Source organism: Phyllobates terribilis, unplaced genomic scaffold, assembly GCF_046119375.1.
Source record: "Phyllobates terribilis strain yellow unplaced genomic scaffold, ASM4611937v1 Scaffold_7__3_contigs__length_470593459, whole genome shotgun sequence".
Lineage (NCBI taxonomy): Eukaryota > Metazoa > Chordata > Amphibia > Anura > Dendrobatidae > Phyllobates > Phyllobates terribilis.
Window position 1 is genome coordinate 137018211 of NW_027362767.1, and position 18856 is coordinate 137037066.

General features: G+C 44.1%; 1 protein-coding gene across 4 annotated transcripts in view; it reads right to left on the minus strand.

Moving 5' to 3' along the window:
• Positions 1–346: 346 nt before the first annotated feature.
• The window catches only part of LOC141153946 (NACHT, LRR and PYD domains-containing protein 3-like), an 85600-nt gene continuing 67090 nt past the window's right edge, over positions 347–18856 (minus strand). For 3 of the 4 annotated variants that reach the window (XM_073639254.1, XM_073639255.1, XM_073639253.1), the window contains 5 exons: positions 9044–10739; positions 5510–5680; positions 4515–4688; positions 2431–2601; positions 347–1060 (listed from right to left, as the gene is read on the minus strand). In XM_073639254.1, coding sequence (XP_073495355.1) covers positions 973–1060; positions 2431–2601; positions 4515–4688; positions 5510–5680; positions 9044–10739 — 2300 coding nt within the window. In that variant the 3' untranslated portion in view covers positions 347–972. The remainder of the gene's footprint in view (positions 1061–2430; positions 2602–4514; positions 4689–5509; positions 5681–9043; positions 10740–18856) is intronic. The other variant, XM_073639252.1, reaches the window with a different exon arrangement.

The window sequence follows — 18856 nt, forward strand, 5'->3', positions numbered from 1 at the left end:
AACGCCAGGGGCTTCAGATGGTGCGTGTTACTGCCGTGCACTACCGACTACCTGTCACATTCCTAAGGGACGGGATCGATGGCCTTTGCAGATACATTACACGTCCTTTAGTCTACATCATTATATTGTCTCCTCTTGCCTCATTCATTGCTAAAAGACTTAAATCTTTTGGCAATGAATCAACTACATGATAATAAAAAACATAAAAATTCGACTTAACCCTTTAAAAATAAAGGCATTAAAAAAAAACCTAACAAACATATTCCGTTTCGCCACATCCACAAAAGTCCAGTTTATCAAAATATAAATTTTATTCTGTACGGGAAATGCTGTAAAGGTTTAAAAAGAAACGCCAGAATTGCTATTTTTTCAGTGCCGCGTGCAATAACAGCCATCAAATCATCATATGTACCCCAAAATGTACAAAAAATAAAAAAAAGTTATGGATCTTAAAAAAAAAATAGCCAAACAAAAATCATTTTTTTATGTCTGAAATATTTTTTAACAGTTTAAATAAAAAAAAAGTCTAAATTTAGCATTGCCCTAGTGGTGCTGACGTGGATAATAGTATTACCAGGTCGTACTGTACAATGAACGCTGTAAAAACAAAGCCCTCGTGAGAAAGTACAAACTGGCTCTGCATCCCCTTCTTATATAACTCGCACCTTGTATACTGTATATACATCCAAGGTTAGGGCAATGTGGGTACGGCCTGGGGCTGTCACATAGCGTGTGTATATACGAGTTAGGCCAGGCACAGTGTAAGTACACCTGCTTCCTCAGATGATACTATGGATGGAGCTGTCCATATCAAAGTGTGTCCTCACATAGACATATATGTCCTCATCTTTGGTAGATCAGCGATATTATCCATAATGCTCCAGGAAACACTGCCAATACCGGACCTCTTAGTATTGCTCGTTAAAAGTCTCGTTATCTGCTCATCAGACGTAAATCCCCCGTCTTGTACGTTCAGTAATATATCTTCAGATTTGCTTTGTCTTTCTTCAGTTTTCTTATTTTTTCCTTCTCCTCTTCAGATAATTCATTGTCCCATAAACTGGAAAAGAAACAGACCCCCCCCCCCGTATTAGTGACTTTGTCACATCTCTCACATTAGTCAATGAAGCGATCAGCCTGAGGATGGAATCAGGACAAAGTTCTGTTTCTTGGACCTGGTGACACTGGAGGATTTATTAATACAATTACACCAGTGTAATGACTCTTCTGTAGATACTGTGTAACACAGCGGGCTCCTACAGTTACCACAATGTCTAGTGCTTTTCTGTTTTTTACCATTAGGCTGCGTTCACACTTTCAGTATTTGGTCAGTATTTCACATCAGTATTTGTAAGTCAAAACCAGGTGAGGAACAATCAGAGGAAACGTATAATAGAAACGTCACCAATTCTGCATTTATCACCCACTCCTGGTTTTGGCTTACAAATACTGATGTGAAATACTGACCAAATACAGAACGTGTGAACGTGGCCTTATACCGCGACCTGGACTTCTCCACAGGGGCCCATAGCGTGAAATGGCAACTGACGAGTGGAGCGAGCTGAGGGAAGAAACCAATCTAGGTTGAAACTAAAGGTTGACCAGAACAAAATATGATCCAATGCGTAATTTACGATAGTGAGTTAGAGTCTAGAAAGTCTACCAGGACCAAGCAGTCAAGGGGTCTAACCAGTGAGGGCATCCAAGGGTTAGTCAGGAGAACAGTCAGCTTGGTCAGAACAGAGGCTAAAAAATTTTAACATAGCGCCAAGAGAGCCTTTTGGCCATTAAATACACCCCATAATTTGGCTACTGACTGGACCCTGTGACTGGCTGGTCAGCCCTTGGACCTGCCTGGCTTCCTGGTTGGGCGACTCTTGGCACTGTCCAGCATCTCTGTCAGCAGACAGACTGGCACAGTGTGTGTTCAGGGCACGTACAAGCAGACATCTTCTTGGTGTATGAATATGACAGACGTATTCCTACAATATAAATCTCTCCTCATTTCTGTTCATCTTCTCCGTTCTCATTACGTCACTGATAAAGCTATGTACGTTGGAGATACTGAAGGAAGGCCGGACTGTATTCTAGGCACAACCTTCTTCCCCCTCAGAGCAGTAACTCCCAGCTCATGTGTAGGAAGCCTCACTGATTGTTCACGATAAGGAAGACCTATTACCGCTGTCTTAAATCTACACACAGTTTAATCAAAGTTTAGGGAGGAGGAAGAAGAAACTTAAAATTTATCATTGACGTATTCTGTGGGACACATATGAGGTATGGTTTCCTGACACCACCTCTTACTCGGTCAATACTTTGGTCTAAAATTTTGGCAAAAGCCTTTAATAAATTTGGCCCATTTTGTCACTCCATATACCCACGCCCACCCCTACAGGTCCCCGTCCTCTTCACACTTTTTTTTATACTCACAGTAATTCCTCTATTCCGCATTCTGGACTGGACAGAGCCTCCATCAAGTCAATGAAGTGAGGACCAGACAGACGGTTATTAGACAGGTCAAGGGTCTGAAGGGACTGGTTATTCTTTATTAAAGACGCCAACTGGATGCAGGATGTGTGTGGTAAATCATTATCAGCCAAACTGTAAGAATAAGATGAGAAGATGTAGGTCTTATCTCTTCAGCAGTCCAAAAGAGCACGCAAGAGCCATCTTGCAAAAAGATTTGATATGTCTCCCAACATAGTCTAAAGAGCATGGAGAAGATACCAGGACATGGGGCGTCACACAATGAGAGCTGGACTATTACACACCTGTCCCTTAGACTATAGCCGCTGCCCTTTTTTGTGCTCCACATTGGGTCTTAGATGTGGCCGCCATTCCTCTGTGACATTATCTCTCAAAGCTTTTTGAGGCCCACTTGGACTTGATTTGTACAATTTGCACCTACTGCTCCTCAAGCCTGGTTGGTAACCCATTAATTGCTCTAAGGATTACACTGATGAGCAAAAGGGTAACAATGTTTGAACTTTGGACTTTCAGGCTCCATATCTCACCATCCACTACTGCTTCAAATGTGACTACCATCATTTTATAGACAATCATCTTGGCTATCTCATACATAAATTTGACTTGCAGCTATTTAGCATATGATTAGTTATGCAGATTCTTGTTATGTCACTGCATTGTTACTATTTTACTCCTAAAAATCTAAATCTCAAGTTTTATTATTTTGTTAGTATTTTGTAAATCCACCTTTTGTCTTTCAACACTGCTTGAATCCTTCTGGGCATGCTGTCGATCCTTCTGGGCATGTCTCGACCAAAATCTGATCCCAGGTCTCTTCTACAAGTTCCCAAAGTTGGCGCAATATGCATCACTCATTTGGGTATGTGTACAGTTTTTTCTTCAACTCTACCCACAAGTGTTGGATTGGGTTGAGATCTGGGGACTGTGGGGGACAATCCAGCACCTCTACTTCATTGTCATTGAACCATTTCTTCGCCAGTCTCGACGTATGCTTTGGGTCATTGTCCTGCTGGAAAACTATGTTGTCCCATTCATACCCATAGTACTCGTAGGAAACTCACATATAGCTCAGCATTGAGACCACCATCGATCCTGGTCAAGTATCCAACGCCTTTGGCTGTGAAACAACCCCATATCATTAGGCTTCTTCCACCGAACTTGACAGTTCCTTCAATTTCTCGATCCGTTAGACCTTTTTTCCCTTGTTTCTTCCAGACCCATCAGAGCCTAGTCTATTGACTTTTGACTCATCGCTCCAAATCACCCCTTTCCAATCTTTTACTGTCCACTTTTCGCAAACTCTAGCCGACGCTTTTTACAACGATATTGAAGTCGAGGCTTCTTCGCTTTTTTTCGGGCCACCATTCTAGACTTGTGTAACGTGCGTTGCACGGTGCTTGCATGGACGTCTGTGTTCTCACTATTATGAAGCATATGAGCCACCTCCACTGCCGTGTTTGTCGCTCCAGAACTGATAGACCTTGTGATGAGCCAACTTGCTGACTCTGATATTTTGCCTGGACGTCCACCTCTTGGCTTTTGAATGGATGGATGGACTTCATTTCATATTCTTCCAACTGTCATGGCGCTCACATGATGCAGTTTGGCAATTTGCTTGGCTGAGACCACTTTCCATGAGCTGGATGATGCGGTTAGTCTTTTCTTGGGAAATCTTCTTCATGGCTGCTCCTCGATTAGAACCAGTGACTTTTTTGCTTTGGAATCAACCTAATAACACACTGAGCTATTAGGGAATGTGAGAACTGGTTGTAATTTGTAGTATGCATGAAGAAAAAGATTTTTCCACCACCCGGAGCAAAACAGTAACAATGCAGTGACATGACGAGAATCTGCATAACTAAACATATGCTAAATAGTTGTAAGTCAAATTTATGAATGAGATAACCACGATGATTGTCTATAAAATGATGGAAGTCTCAAAGCTGTAGTGGATATTGAGATATGGAGCCTTTATCACTAACTTGTCCTCAACACATTTCCATCCCGTACACATCTCTTATACTCACCATAATTCCTCTATCCTGCAGTCTGCACTGGACAGAGCCTCCATCAAATCACCAAAGTGAGGACCAGACAGACTGTTATTACGCAGGTCAAGTGTCTTCAGGGACTGGTTATTCCTTATTCCAGATGCCAACTGGATGCAGGAAGTGTCTAGTACACCATTATTGCCAACAAAACTGTAAAAATAAGATGACAAAACGTGGATGAAAGGTCCGCAGAGCATTAGTATAAAACCTGTAGATTGTGAATGTGATTAATCAAAGTATCCAAAAGAGTAGTATATCGGTGCAAATATTCTTACCTCTCACCATGAGAAAGAACATTACTCACAGAAAATTATTAATTGTCAGCCATTGTAATAAGCTGGCACTTTATAGTCTAGGGCCTGGATCAAGGAGGACATAGCTGCATCCAAAGTGTATATCTATAAGCAGAAATCATAGCTGCTTCTAAAGGGTTAGGCTAACTTCACATAAAGGTTGGGTCCAAACCACAAAAGAGGAGCAAGTATTTTAATTTAAACTCTTTCTCTGTGGTTTCTACTGACCCCTATCCGATTTTCCTGTAAGATCGAGTTCTACAAAAAGAGTTACTATTTTTTGTTCTAAGGTACTATCCTTTTGCAACATGAACCAACCATAAACCATGAAGAGTGAAGACTTCATACCTTTGTTTTAGATCCTTGAAGAACTATGTTAATCACACTAAGAATATAAAGAAGTCAGAGCATGTTTTTATTTTGATTTACAGGGAGAAATAAAGGTTTGAAGGTGTCAAAAGGTTCTTTATCCAGATGGATAAGGCAAACATCACCATCTGCTTTGATCTCACTGGTGCAGTTAGTTTATCTCCTAAACATAACAATGGTGCGGAGCATAAAATATAATAAGATGCATATATAACTTGTCTCCACACGTCTCCGTCCTGTACACGTGTCTTTCCTGTTCACGTCTCTTATTCCCTCACGTCTCCTCCTGTACACGTCTCTTATACTCACCGTAATTCCTCTATTGTGCAGGATGGACTTGACAGCGCCTCAACCAATTCACTGAACTGATGACTAGACAGACGGTTATGAGATAGGACAAGTGTCTTCAGGGATCGGTTATTTCTTATTACAGATGCCAACTGGATGCAGAAAATCTCAGGTAAATTATTTTCAGCCAAACTATAAAAATAAGAAGAGATGTTGGTGACGCGTCCACAGAACGTTTGTATAAAATCTGTAGATTGTGAATATGGAGAGAAAATGTCCTCGGGTGTTAGTAAAATGCATAAATGACATCATTATGTCACACACGTGGATCGTGGACCCACCGTGCCAAGATCCGGCCTTACCCAGGAGGGGTGTAGCTAAGCGGCTACCCGGTGTTCGCTAGAGCTCCTGATGGTGGAGTTTGGCTTGTGCTGCAGGTAGCCGCCAGGTACCACTCCTGGGCAGTCCCCAGTACTGCAGCAGTTGACCCCCAGGGTCAGGATCGCAGTCACAGACAGCGACTCAGAGTCACCGGCAGGACAGGATTCGGATACTGGTTCTGGTTCAGACAATGTGGATTCTGGAACACAAGACAGGACGGACACTGGTACTGGTTCAGGTACTGTTGGACAGGCTGCAGACTCAGGTACTGCCAGAGCAGCTTCAGGCTCAGGTACCGCCGGAGCAGCTTCAGGCTCAGATACCGCCGGAGCAGCTTCAGGCTCAGGTACCGCCGGAGCAGCTTCAGGCTCAGGTATCGCCGGAGCAGCTTCAGGCTCAGGTACCGCCGGAGCAGCTTCAGGCTCAGGTACAGCCGGAGCAGCTTCAGGCTCAGGTACCACCGGAGCAGCTTCAGGCTCAGGTACCGCCGGAGCAGCTTCAGGCTCAGGTACCGCCGGAGCGGCTTCAGGCTCAGGTACCGCCGGAGCGGCTTCAGGCTCAGGTACCGCCGGAGCGGCTTCAGGCTCAGGTACCGCCGGAGCGGCTTCAGGCTCAGCTACCGCCAGAGCGGCTTCAGGCTCAGGTACCGCCAGAGCGGCTTCAGGCTCAGGTACCGCCAGAGCGGCTTCAGGCTCAGGTACCGCCGGAGCGGCTTCAGGTTCAGGTACCGCCGGAGCGGCTTCAGGCTCAGGTACCGCCGGAGCAGCTTCAGGCTCAGGTACCGCCGGAGCAGCTTCAGGCTCAGGTACCGCCAGAGCAGCTCCAGGCTCAGGTACCCCCAAAGCAGTTTCAGGTTCAGACAATATGGGTCTCAGGAACAGGTTCTGGTTCAGACACACAGGATTCAGAGACATGTTCTGGTTCAGACAACATGGGGGACCTAGCAACTGACTAGTTGCACAAAACTAACTAACCAAAAGGTAAGGTGTTGCTCAGACACCTCCCTACTGGGGAGCATGCCTTATATACTTGATGCCTAACAGCTATTGGCTGAGGGCTTTTCCAAAGTGCACACTGCCACTTTAAGAAGCGGGGCGCGCACACACACTAGAGCGCCGCCGGGAGACCTATGTTTGCGTCCCTGCTGGGAGGAGGGCGAGGGACCACACAGGGATGTTTTACACACTACATGCCGCCTCTTGTGTGCGGTGGATGTCAGGGCTGCCGGCAGATATATGATATGTCTGCTGGCACCGAATCCATGTTATAGAAATCCAGAATCCCTGAGTAATATCCTCACTTTATGGCATGCTGTAAATCAGTGATTATTGCAGCATATGTAATGTACAATAGAAATAAAGCTGATGGAGGATCTTGTGTCACTGGTCATCTGCTAAAATTGTCTTGTTATAGTGAATATTGTTAGTATTGACTTGGGTCTAGTTGGACAACAGCTCCTTACTACTGACCTCACAGTAATAAAGTTTGTTGGAATATTGCTTATTATTGTGTATATTGCATCAGCTACTATTTACTGTTGTTTAATAGTGCATGAGTTTTGTCTCCAGCAATAGTGTTGTATTGCCAATAAATAATTCACTGTTAAAAAACAAACAAACAAAAAAAAAACCAGGAAGTTCCTGTTCAGAGTGTGTGTTACTGGAGCACATTTTCACTTTCACTTTGCAGGCTGACAGACAAGATGCTAAGATCCTAAGCTGTAAGAAATACCAGTTGTAAGCTGTGTTATCTTTGTTCCTGAATAAACATATATTCACTGTTGAATGGCTGGACAGTACAGGGATTAATCCGCTGCCAACAAAGTTACCGAGACACAGGCTGTGTATCGGAGAGCAGAGGACGCAAAAGTGGTAACAACTGCTTCTGTCTTTTCTCTGGTGCGGAAACATGATTATGGGCACAGAATGATCATATTAATAAGCGCATAGAGCGTTCACTGATCTGTCTACACAAGCCAGTATGTTAGAAACACGTTGCAAAGGACAAGCAGATGATATACATTTATGTTTGTATATATTCTTACTGATCCAATTGATCAACATAATGGAATAAATGTATATCTGCTACTTAAATTGGTAGACCAATCGGAAGACAATAACAACAAAACCCAATATATAGTAAATCCGACAAGAGGTCAATAAGTTAAGAACAAAGACCTTTATTACAATAATTTGGGTACATAGTGGCAAAGAAAAGAGCGCACACACATATATCTTAATTATATCGAGTGATAGTGGGAGGGTGTATGAATAATAACGATACCAGGGCTAGATTAGACTCAAATATACTCATGCATGCAAATGGTATCCTAGGTCATGTAATATAGGGATACAATCCTATGAAGAAGTAGCCAATATAGGCATTCCCAGATAATACCTTTAGGTATGCATATGTGTATCAAAATATATGTTATACCCAAATGGGTTAGTTGACAAATAACAATAATGTTATATTAGATACATTCATACCTGGTATATATATACCTGCTCCTCAGTGTGGCGCCCACCCCGACGTGCGTTTCGGTGCGTCCTTCATTCATGACCCCCTGATGAAGGACGCACCGAAACGCGCGTCGGGGTGGGCGCCACATTGAGGAGCAGGTCTATATATACCAGGTATGAATGTATCTAATATAACATTATTGTTATTTGTCAACTAACCCATTTGGGTATAACATATCTTTTGATACATATATGCATACCTAAAGGTATTATCTGGGGATGCCTATATTGGCTATTTCTTCATAGGATTGTATCCCTATATTACATGACCTAGGATACCATTTGCATGCATGAGTATATTTGAGTCTAATCTAGCCCTGGTATCGTTATTATTCATACACCCTCCCACTATCACTCGATATAATTAAGATATATGTGTGTGCGCTCTTTTCTTTGCCACTATGTACCCAAATTATTGTAATAAAGGTCTTTGTTCTTAACTTATTGACCTCTTGTCGGATTTACTATATATTGGGTTTTGTTACAAGCCAGTATGTGACCACTGATTGGCTTGCATACAGCCAATCGGTCCTTAAATGGCCTGGATAGATCCATCTGAAGGGACCATGGCAGACATTATTTATAATCAAACAAGTTTATCAGATGATTGTCAGACACTTAATTCTGCAAAAGAATATAATTAGCATTTTACCTTATATTTCGCAGGTTATGTAACGCTGGTGAAAGTCTCTCTAATCCTTCACTGTCTAAAGAACATCCATATAGATTGAGTTCTTCTAGATTTTGGTAGGTTTCCATAATAAATGCCAACATCATACAGTCTAGAGATGACATATGAATACAACAAAATTCCAATCTTCTGTGTGATTTTAATGATTCCCGCACTAGAGTCTTATTCCGAGTTTCAAATAAATAGAAGAATGTATTGAGAAGACGTCGCCTGTCCTCAATTTGCATCAACCTCTGTTCTTCTGAAAATAAGTCCTTTACCCAGGTGATGACATCTCTGGAGGCCTGAGCTGCTTGTTCATCCAGATATCCAGCTAGAAATGACCTGGTGGAGCCGTCTGATAGACCACACAGGAACCGGAGGAACATTTCACCGCGACCATCAGAATACGATCGGGTGTCTTTTAGTGATTTCTGTAACTTCTCAGGAGAATAATCGGCAAAATGCACCAAGGCGGAGAAGAATTCTTGCACAGTGAGATGTAAGAAGGAATAGGCCACAGGTTCCTCCGATTCCATCAGAAAACTTGATAAAAGCTTTGACTTATTGTTCACATGGAAAGAATCCAAATCTCGGTCATCAAAAATAACCCTGTGGTTCATCACCCCATGTTCTGCCATCCACCCGATGGACCTCAGGAGCTGCTGAGCATCTCTTTTGTGCAGACTGTGATTGGACAGGAGGTTGGCGATAAATATGGCAAAGAGTTGTGTCACAGTTTTGGGTAATAATGACATCGGCTGATCACTACTTGTGGGCTGGAAGCTCCTGGATAATACCGTACAGATGATCCAGCAGTAGGACGGGAGGTAACAGAACGTGTACAATGTCTCATTCTGCTTCACGTAATGAAAAGCCTTTTCTGCCAGTTCATGGTTAGAGAAGAAATTCTCAAAGTACATCTGTCGTTCTTCTGGAAAAAATCCAATGATTTCTACTTTTCTCTCAAAAATCATACATTTAATAGATGCCAGCCTGGTTGGGCGACTGGTCATCAGAACAGAACAACCTTTCAGAAGAGACTTTCTCACCAAACTAACGACAATCTGACCACAAGGTTCGGGCAGTTTAGGATGAGAGCACAAGTGACGGGATGTGAAATCCATTGTATGAAGACTTTCATCTAAGCCATCAAATATAAAGAGAAGTTTCTCTGGATCTTGTAAGATGTTCCCGAGCTGCTGCTCCAGATATGGGTACTGATGAAGGATCAGGGTCTCCAGACTAACATTATCCAGTCTGTTCAGTTCCCGGAATTTAAAGAAAAAGACAAAGGAGAATCTTTGGTAGAGATCGCCCCTTGTCCAGTCATAGACAAACTTCTGCATCAGGGTGGTCTTCCCTACACCGGGCACACCGCTCACCATTACCATATGGGGCACAACTCTGGATCGATTACACCAACAGAACATCTTATTATAAAAAATGTATTGTAGTTCATTTTGTTTTTTCTTAAAATATTCAACGTGTTTTTCGCCAGTCTCTATAAGTTCATTCTGAGAGTGTTCCCTGAAGTGATGGGTTGAGACAATGATTAAGTTCACATAACGTGAATTGAATGGAAAACTTCCCTCTCCCTGGTTACATCCTGGAGGTTGGTATTCAACAAATTTCTTAGTTTTACTATATAAATGTTCCTTGTGATTGTTCTTCACATCTAAAGAAAACAGGAGAATAAAGATCAAAATAAGAAACTTTAACAAAACCAGGTATTTAACTGAAAAAAAAAAAATGGGAACAGTTTTATATGCGTATACTATATATACAGTGGGGAAAATAAGTATTTGATACACTGACGATTTTTCACATTTTCCCACCTACAAAGAATGGAGAGGTCTGTAATTTTTATTGTAGGTACACTTTACCTGTGAGAGACTGAATCTAAAAATAATAAAGCAGAAAATCACATTGTATGATTTTTAAATAATTAATTTGCATTTTATTGCATGAGATAAATATTTGATCACCTACCAACCAGCAAGAATTCTGGCTCTCACAGACCTAGTAGTTTTTTTTTATGAAGCCCTCCTACCCTGCACTCATTACCTGTATTAATTGCCCCAGTTTGAACTCGTTACCTGTATAAAAGACACCTGTCCACACACCCAACCACACTCCAACCTCTACACCACGGCCAAGACCAAAGAGCTGTCTAAGGACACCAGGGACAAAATTGTAGACCTGCACAAGGCTGGGATGGGCTACAGAATAATAGCCATAAAAGCTATAGAAATGGAACAGATAATGCACTCACGAACAGTGTTGCTTGATAATAGTCCTGTTTATTTGGGATTACACAGGCGGAGGGGTGGTGCAGGTTCTGGGGTGCAGGGGGTAAGAGGACAACGGCCGTTTCGTGCGCGAGTCCTGCGCTTCAACGGGTCCACTACCATAGTGTCAGCCAGGGCAACTAAGGAGTGGCTCCACAAGAAGCATTTCAAGGTCCTGGAGTGGCCTAGCCAGTCTCCAGACCTGAACCCCAGAGAAAATCTTTGGAGGGAGCTGAAACTCAATGTTGCCCAGCGACAGCCCCGAAACCTGAAAGATCTGAAGAAGATCTGTATGGAGGAGTGGGCCAAAATCCCAGCTGCAGTGTGTGCAAACTTGGTCAAGAATTACAGGAAACGTCTGACCTCTGTAACAAACAAAGGTGTCTGTCCCAAATATTAAGTTTTGTTTTCCTATTGTATCAAATACTTATTTCATGCAATAAAATGCTAATCAATTATGTAAAAATCATACAATGTGATTTTCTGGATTATTTTTAAGATTCTGTCTCTCACAGATGACGTGTACCTATGATAAAAATCACAGACCTCTCCACTCTTTGTAGGTGGGAAAACAGCAGTGTATCAAATACTTTTTCCCCCCACTGTATATATATATCAGGGAAATATTAATGTCAGGGAAATAATGAGGAATATTGAAAGCCTGTCATGGATATTGACCATTCCTCCCAAACCTCTCTTCACCCCCCTCCCTCATTCCCCTTTTGCCCAGCACAAAGCCCTAATTAACACAGCCATGAGTAAGAGCTTACACAAACAAATGGCAGCCAAGAGGTGCCACCAAGCTACTTAGAATGCAAGCCTATTGTCCCTGGCACACACAGGGGGTAATTAGTGGCAGGATTGCAATAATTTGCCTGTAACTGGGAAGATTTGCTTTCCCGAGCCTAAAAAAAGAGATCTCCAGCCACGTCAACTCCGATATGAAATATGGAATAACTGATGTCCCTTAATTCTGACAGTAACGGGACCCATATTTTTGGTGGCAGGTCACAGCTAAGAAACAAGATGCTCAGTTTTTCATAGGCGTAGGCCCCTCTGGAGAGCTGTAGCGCAAAAACCCCAGAATAGCAGACTACAACTATGTGATGTGTGGTCTCTAAATGAAGGTAAAATCATAACGGGAAAAATGGCATCTTTTGCAAGCTTCTGCGATCAACGAGCAATGAGTTATCGCAGAAGTTAGCGTTTTTAATAAAAATGTACAGGCTGGAGACCGGCCCACATGATGTCACCACAAGAGGCGTGTGGGTAAATCTCCCCTTAGGTATAAAAGAACCCATGGACATTAGAGGAGCACTCATTGCCAGGGGGTATAAGGATTATAAGAAACGGGTCGCGTTCGATAACGCTCATATCAACTGGGGAGCCCCTCCTCCACCTATGCTGATTCGTCCCTGAGAACTGTATAGTGTAAGTGGTCTTCTCTTATCCTGTTTATTTTATGTAACTGCTTATGTATTTTAATATCTCCATTGTAACATCCTTGTGTACATATTTTTCTTAAACACTGCCTCCCTTTTGGATTAAATAATTAAATATAAAATGTAATAGTTCTGTTTCTTTTGTCCTGTAATTGTTCCCTCCCCCGAAGCCATATACGCTACCAAAATGCAGGCATCTGCCCAGGCCTGTATTATATTTCAAATCTGGACGGTGGTGGCAGAGAATAATATTAATAATCGGGCTATCGTGCAGCCGGAAGCAACCGTACGGGGCGTACACATATTCCTGGAGCTGGAATTCGGAGGTGTGACGCCATATGCTTTCTGCGTGCTCGCGATTCCGGACGAAATACTGACAGCGTGACGGCACAGTGAGATATTGCGTGATCTCCCCGGTATCGTCCCTGTGTGTGATCCCTGACAATATTTATATTTATTATATATATATATATATATATATATATATATATACACACACATATATACACATACATACAGTGTATGTATATATACAGTACAGACCAAAAGTTTGGGCATACCTTCTCATTTAAAGATTTTTCTGTATTTTCATGACTGTGAAAATTGTACATTCACACTGAAGGCATCAAAATTATGAATTAACACATGTGGAATTATATACTTAACAAAAAAGTGTGAAACAACTGAAAATATGTCTTCTAGGTTCTTCAAAGTAGCCACATTTTGCTTTGATGACTGCTTTGTACATTCTTGGCATTCTCTCTATGAGCTTCAAGAGGTAGTCACCGGAAATGGTCTTCCAACAATCTTGAAGGAGTTCCCAGAGATGCTTAGCACTTGTTGGCCCTTTTGCCTTCACCCCAAACCATCTCGATTGGGTTCAGGTCTGGTGACTGTGGAGGCCAGGTCATCTGGCGTAGCACCCCATCACTCTCCTTCTTGGTCAAATAGCCCTTACACTGCCTGGAGGTGTGTTTGGGGTCATTGTCCTGTTGAAAAATAAATGATGGTCCAACTAAACGCAAACCGGATAGAATAGCATGCCGCTGCAAGATGCTGTGGTAGCCATGCTGGTTCAGTATGCCTTCAATTTTGAATAAATCCCCAACAGTGTCACCAGCAAAGCACCCCCACACCATCACACCTCCTCCTCCATGCTTCACGGTGGGAACCAGGCATGTAGAGTCCATCCGTTCACCTTTTCTGCGTCGCACAAAGACACGGTGGTTGGAACCAAAGATCTCAAATTTGGACTCATCAGACCAAAGCACAGATTTCCACTGGTCTAATGTCCATTCCTTGTGTTCTTTAGCTCAAACAAGTCTCTTCTGCTTGTCGCCTGTCCTTAGCAGTGGTTTCCTAGCAGCTATTTTACCATGAAGGCCTGCTGCACAAAGTCTCCTCTTAACAGTTGTTGAAGAGATGTGTCTGCTGCTAGAGCTCTGTGTGGCATTGACCTGGTCTCTAATCTGAGCTGCTGTTAACCTGCGATTTCTGAGGCTGGTGACTCGGATAAACTTATCCTCAGAAGCAGAGGTGACTCTTGGTCTTCCTTTCCTGGGGCGGTCCTCATGTGAGCCAGTTTCTTTGTAGTGCTTGATGGTTTTTGCAACTGCACTTGGGGACACTTTCAAAGTTTTCCCAATTTTTCGGACTGACTGACCTTCATTTCTTAAAGTAATGATGGCCGCTCATTTTTTTTTACTTAAAATTTGTATTATGGCAAGAAAAAAGCAGCTAACAGTCTATTCAGTAGGACTATCAGCTATGTATCCACCAGACTTCTGCACAACACAACTGATGGTCCCAACCCCATTTATAAGGCAAGAAATCCCACTTATTAAACCTGACAGGGCACACCTGTGAAGTGAAAACCATTTCCGGTGACTACCTCTTGAGCTCATCAAGTGAATGCCAAGAGTGTGCAAAGCAGTCATCAAAGCAAAAGGTGGCTACTTTGAAGAACCTAGAATATAAGACATATTTTCAGTTGTTTCACACTTTTTTGTTAAGTATATAATTCCACATGTGTTAATTCATAGTTTTGATGCCTTCAGTGTGAATGTACAATTTTCATAGTCATGAAAATACAGAAAAAACTTTAAATGAGAAGGTGTCCAAACTTTTGGTCTGTACTGTGTATATATCTATCTATCTATCTATCTATCTATCTATCTATCTATCTATCTATCTATCTATATATCTATCTATATATATATGTGACAAAGTCACTGGCAAAGTACTAGGGGGAGAGATATGTTTCACTGAGGCTATTAGCTTCGGTGGTTTGAAGCCTAAAAGTTTTCTCCAGCACACTAAGTACTGAGAGGGATTAATCGGCCATTTTTAATGAGCTAGGTTTTATGTGAACAGCTGTAGAGCTGGTGGGAGTCTGGCTACCATATTTCCATCCCAGGGCCCAGGGTGGGGTCTGGGATATAAATAACTAGCTTTTTGAGTCATTAGGTGTTCAGTGGTTCTGGAGGCGATGCCCACAGAGATGTGTTCTGTTAAACTGTGCTGAACGCGGTTGTTTTCTGAGCGGGGGAGATCTCTGCAGACATATGGACTGTGCTATACATTTGCTTTCCCGTTATTTCAGAAAGGCAGTGTTTGCTTTGATGATGCTTTCCATTGGTTTATGCCGTACTTTAATAAACCATTGTGAGATTTAAAGAGACAGCGTTCCTGTGTCTACCTTTATGTGCAGCTGAGTGAGCCGATCTACTACAGTTGATGCTAGAAGTGTGGGCAGTTTCCCCAGGGAGCACTTGTGGTGGTTGTGGATAACCTGCATGTCTTGGGTGAAGTCGGCAGTGAGCCAGGAAGCGAAGTCTGACAGCATGGAGGACCTGATTAAGCACCTTGTGAAAGCCCAACAGCAGCAACAGCTGGCCCAACAGCAGCAACAGCTGGCACATCAGGAGACAAGTAAGCTGCTGATGGAACAGGTCCAACAACAGCAGCAGCAGCAACAAGACCAGTACCGACAACAGCAGCAGCAGATTGAGTTGCTCACAGAGGTGGTTCATGGAAGGCCGCCCGCCCTCCCCCAAGTCAAGTGATGACACAAACGTCCAGAAGGTGGTAAGACGAGCGATTCAAAAAATGCCCCTGAGGAGATGATGTGGAAGCTTTTTTGACTGTGTTTGAAAGGGTAGCAGAGGGGGAGAAGCTGCCGCCAGAGCAGTGGGTGGAGGTGCTGGCCCCCTATTTAAATGGCAAGCCCCAGAAGGCTTATTACAACCTGGCCATACAGGATGCCCAGGAATATTCCAAAGTAAAAACTGAGACACTTGTACGCCCAGGGGTGACTATGTCTGTCCGAGTTCCAAGGGTCCATCACTGGGCGTATTGCGGTAATAAACCCCTTTGCTCCCTAATGTTCGATCTGCTGCATCCGGTACAGACGTTGCTGCAGCAGGAATCCTCCACCCCAGCCCAGATGGTAGAGTTGGTCGCAATGGACAGATTTATCCACTCCCTTCCCAGGCCTGTGCAGACCTGGGTTGCCCAGGGGGACCCTTAAGATGCAGACGACCTAGTTGACGTAGTGGAAAGGTACCAGGTGGTCGAGAGGCCTATAAGAAAGCCAGGCACTGTTGCATCCCCGTACTGGGATACCCAGAAGGTGCATGAATCTCTAAAGAGGGGTAGTAGAGCCACAACTGGGGGGAGTTCGAGGTCACAAGGGGTTGCCAAAATCTGCTAGTAAAGACTTAACCTGATGGAGATGTCATGGTCCTGGACACATAGCCGCCAATTTTCCTATGTCCTTGTTAGGAAGCGTGGTTCTGTGCTCCCACCTGGGAATGGAGCAGATCCAGTGCTACGCTACTCCGGTCGCAGGTGCCTCTATTGTCCTGACCCTGGAGGCGGAGCTACTACACGTGCACGGAGACTGTCCCAATCTTATGGAGCATCTCGTTCTGGTGTCCTGGCAATGCAGGATGCTGCTTTGTCTGGCACTAAGCAGAGGTGGATTTATGTTCATTCTGCTGTGTAGTCATCAGGGAGTGGCAGTCTGGGGATGATTGGAAGGTATTCAATACCTGATCAATAGGCGGGCTATTTAATCCTGCTCCCTGCTCAGTGCTTTGCTGTTTATTGAAGTTCTTATGTGCTGTGGTGATGAGTGGTGCTAGCATTAGTGTTGCTATCTTTTCAGGGGTTTTCTCATTTTCTCTTCTGGTTCCACTTCCCGGGGTTCTTACAGAGGTACTCACCTGGTTCTTGACTAGGCACCGACCACGTCACCAGACGCCAGCTTTCTGGTGACAGTGGGCCTGGGAAGGCCTTTGACAAAGTCCCCCTTACATTTACTGGGAGCTGGGTGAAGAGTATTCCCGGCCCTCAAGAGCTCGCCTAGATGGGCAGTTTGTGCCAAGTGCATCTGCAGCTGCGCCTTTGCTGTTTTTGGTGCAAGTCTTTCTGGGTCCCTCTGCAAAGCGCATAACAGTCCTCTGAAGAGATGGACTGCAACATGGGGAGACGCTGTTCGTATTATGCCTATCAAGCCTGCAGTGTGGACTATCAGCCCGGTGAGGGACCGAAGGCATGTCCCGTAACAATAAATGGGGTACTGCTGACGGGACTCTTGGACTCGAGGAGATTGGTGATCCTGGTAAGGGCCACACTCCTCCACCAGTTGATCCCGGAAAACGTGGGCGTCAGCTGCATTCACGAGCAGACCAAGGACTACCCTGTTGCCATTGTGACTATAAAAACGAACTGTGGCGCTGAGTCCCATGAGGTTGTAGTGGTTAAAGACCTGCTACACCCAGTGATAATATGGCGCAAATTTAGCTTGTTCTGAGACTTATAGCGGAATGTGGGGGTGCCATATGACTCAGACAGGAGCCTGTCCAACTATGATGAATCCCCATCGCAGTTGGAGGCAGATGAGCTCCCCCTGTGTGTCCTTGCTGGTGACGAGGACGAGACAGTGACTGATGAGGCTGAGATTCCTGAATTGGTGGTTTCTGGGGGGAATTTTGCAACTGCTCAAATGTGGGATCTTACTTTAAAAGGGGCATTTGACAATGTGACTGTGATAAATGGAGTCGCTCAAGAGCCAGGAGCCAACACCATGTTTCCACATTACGCTTTAAATGAGGATCTGTTATATCAGGTCACTAAACTAAGAGAGGAAGTGCTAGAGCAGTTGTTAGAACCGGGTCCCTATAGGTGTAGGGTACTAGACCTGGCCCATTCTCATGTTTTGGGTGGGCATCTGTGAGTAGACAAAACTCAGGAGAGGGTCCTTCACAGGTTCTACTGGCCTGGATCTGACTGAGAGATTATTAATTTCTGCCCTATCTGTCAGTTAACTGCTCTAGTATCCCACTTCCGCAGTCCCCTAGTGCTGTTGCCCATTATAAAGGTCCCATTTGACCGGATTGCCATGGACCTTGTCGGGCCCCTAGGTAAGTCTGCCAGGGAACACCAATACATCGTGATGGTGATGGACTATGCAACACGTTACCAGGAAGTGGTACCACTAAGAATGCTAGGAGTATAGCCCGAGAGCCAGTCCATGTTTTCTCCCGGACAGGCCTGCCAAAGGAGATCCTGACAAACCAAGGAACTCCTTTTATGTCCAAAGTGGAAGTTGTGTAAGGCTCTCCAGACTCAGGACATCTGTGTACCATCCGCAGATGGGCAGCCTGGTGGAGAGGTTCAACAAGACTTTGAAATCCATGCTTAAGAAGGTTGTGGAGAAGGATGGCCGAGACTGGGATTGCTTACTGCCGTTCCTGCTGTTCTCTATCAGGGAAGTCCCACAAGCCTCTACAGGGTTCTCACCATTCGAGCTGCTGTATGGAGAGCATCCTCGGGGACGTCTGGATATTGCAAAGCAGACCTGGAACGCAGAGGTTACACCCCTCCGGAGCGTCATCGAGCATGTGGCCTAGATGCAGTACCGAATCGCGAAGGTGTTGCCGATTGTCAAGGAGAGCCTCCTTCAAGCACAAGAGACCCAGGCAAGGGTCTACAATCGGGCAGCCCTGGAGGCTGGGTATTGGTGTTGGTACCCACGGTCGAAAGTAAGTTTCTGGTCA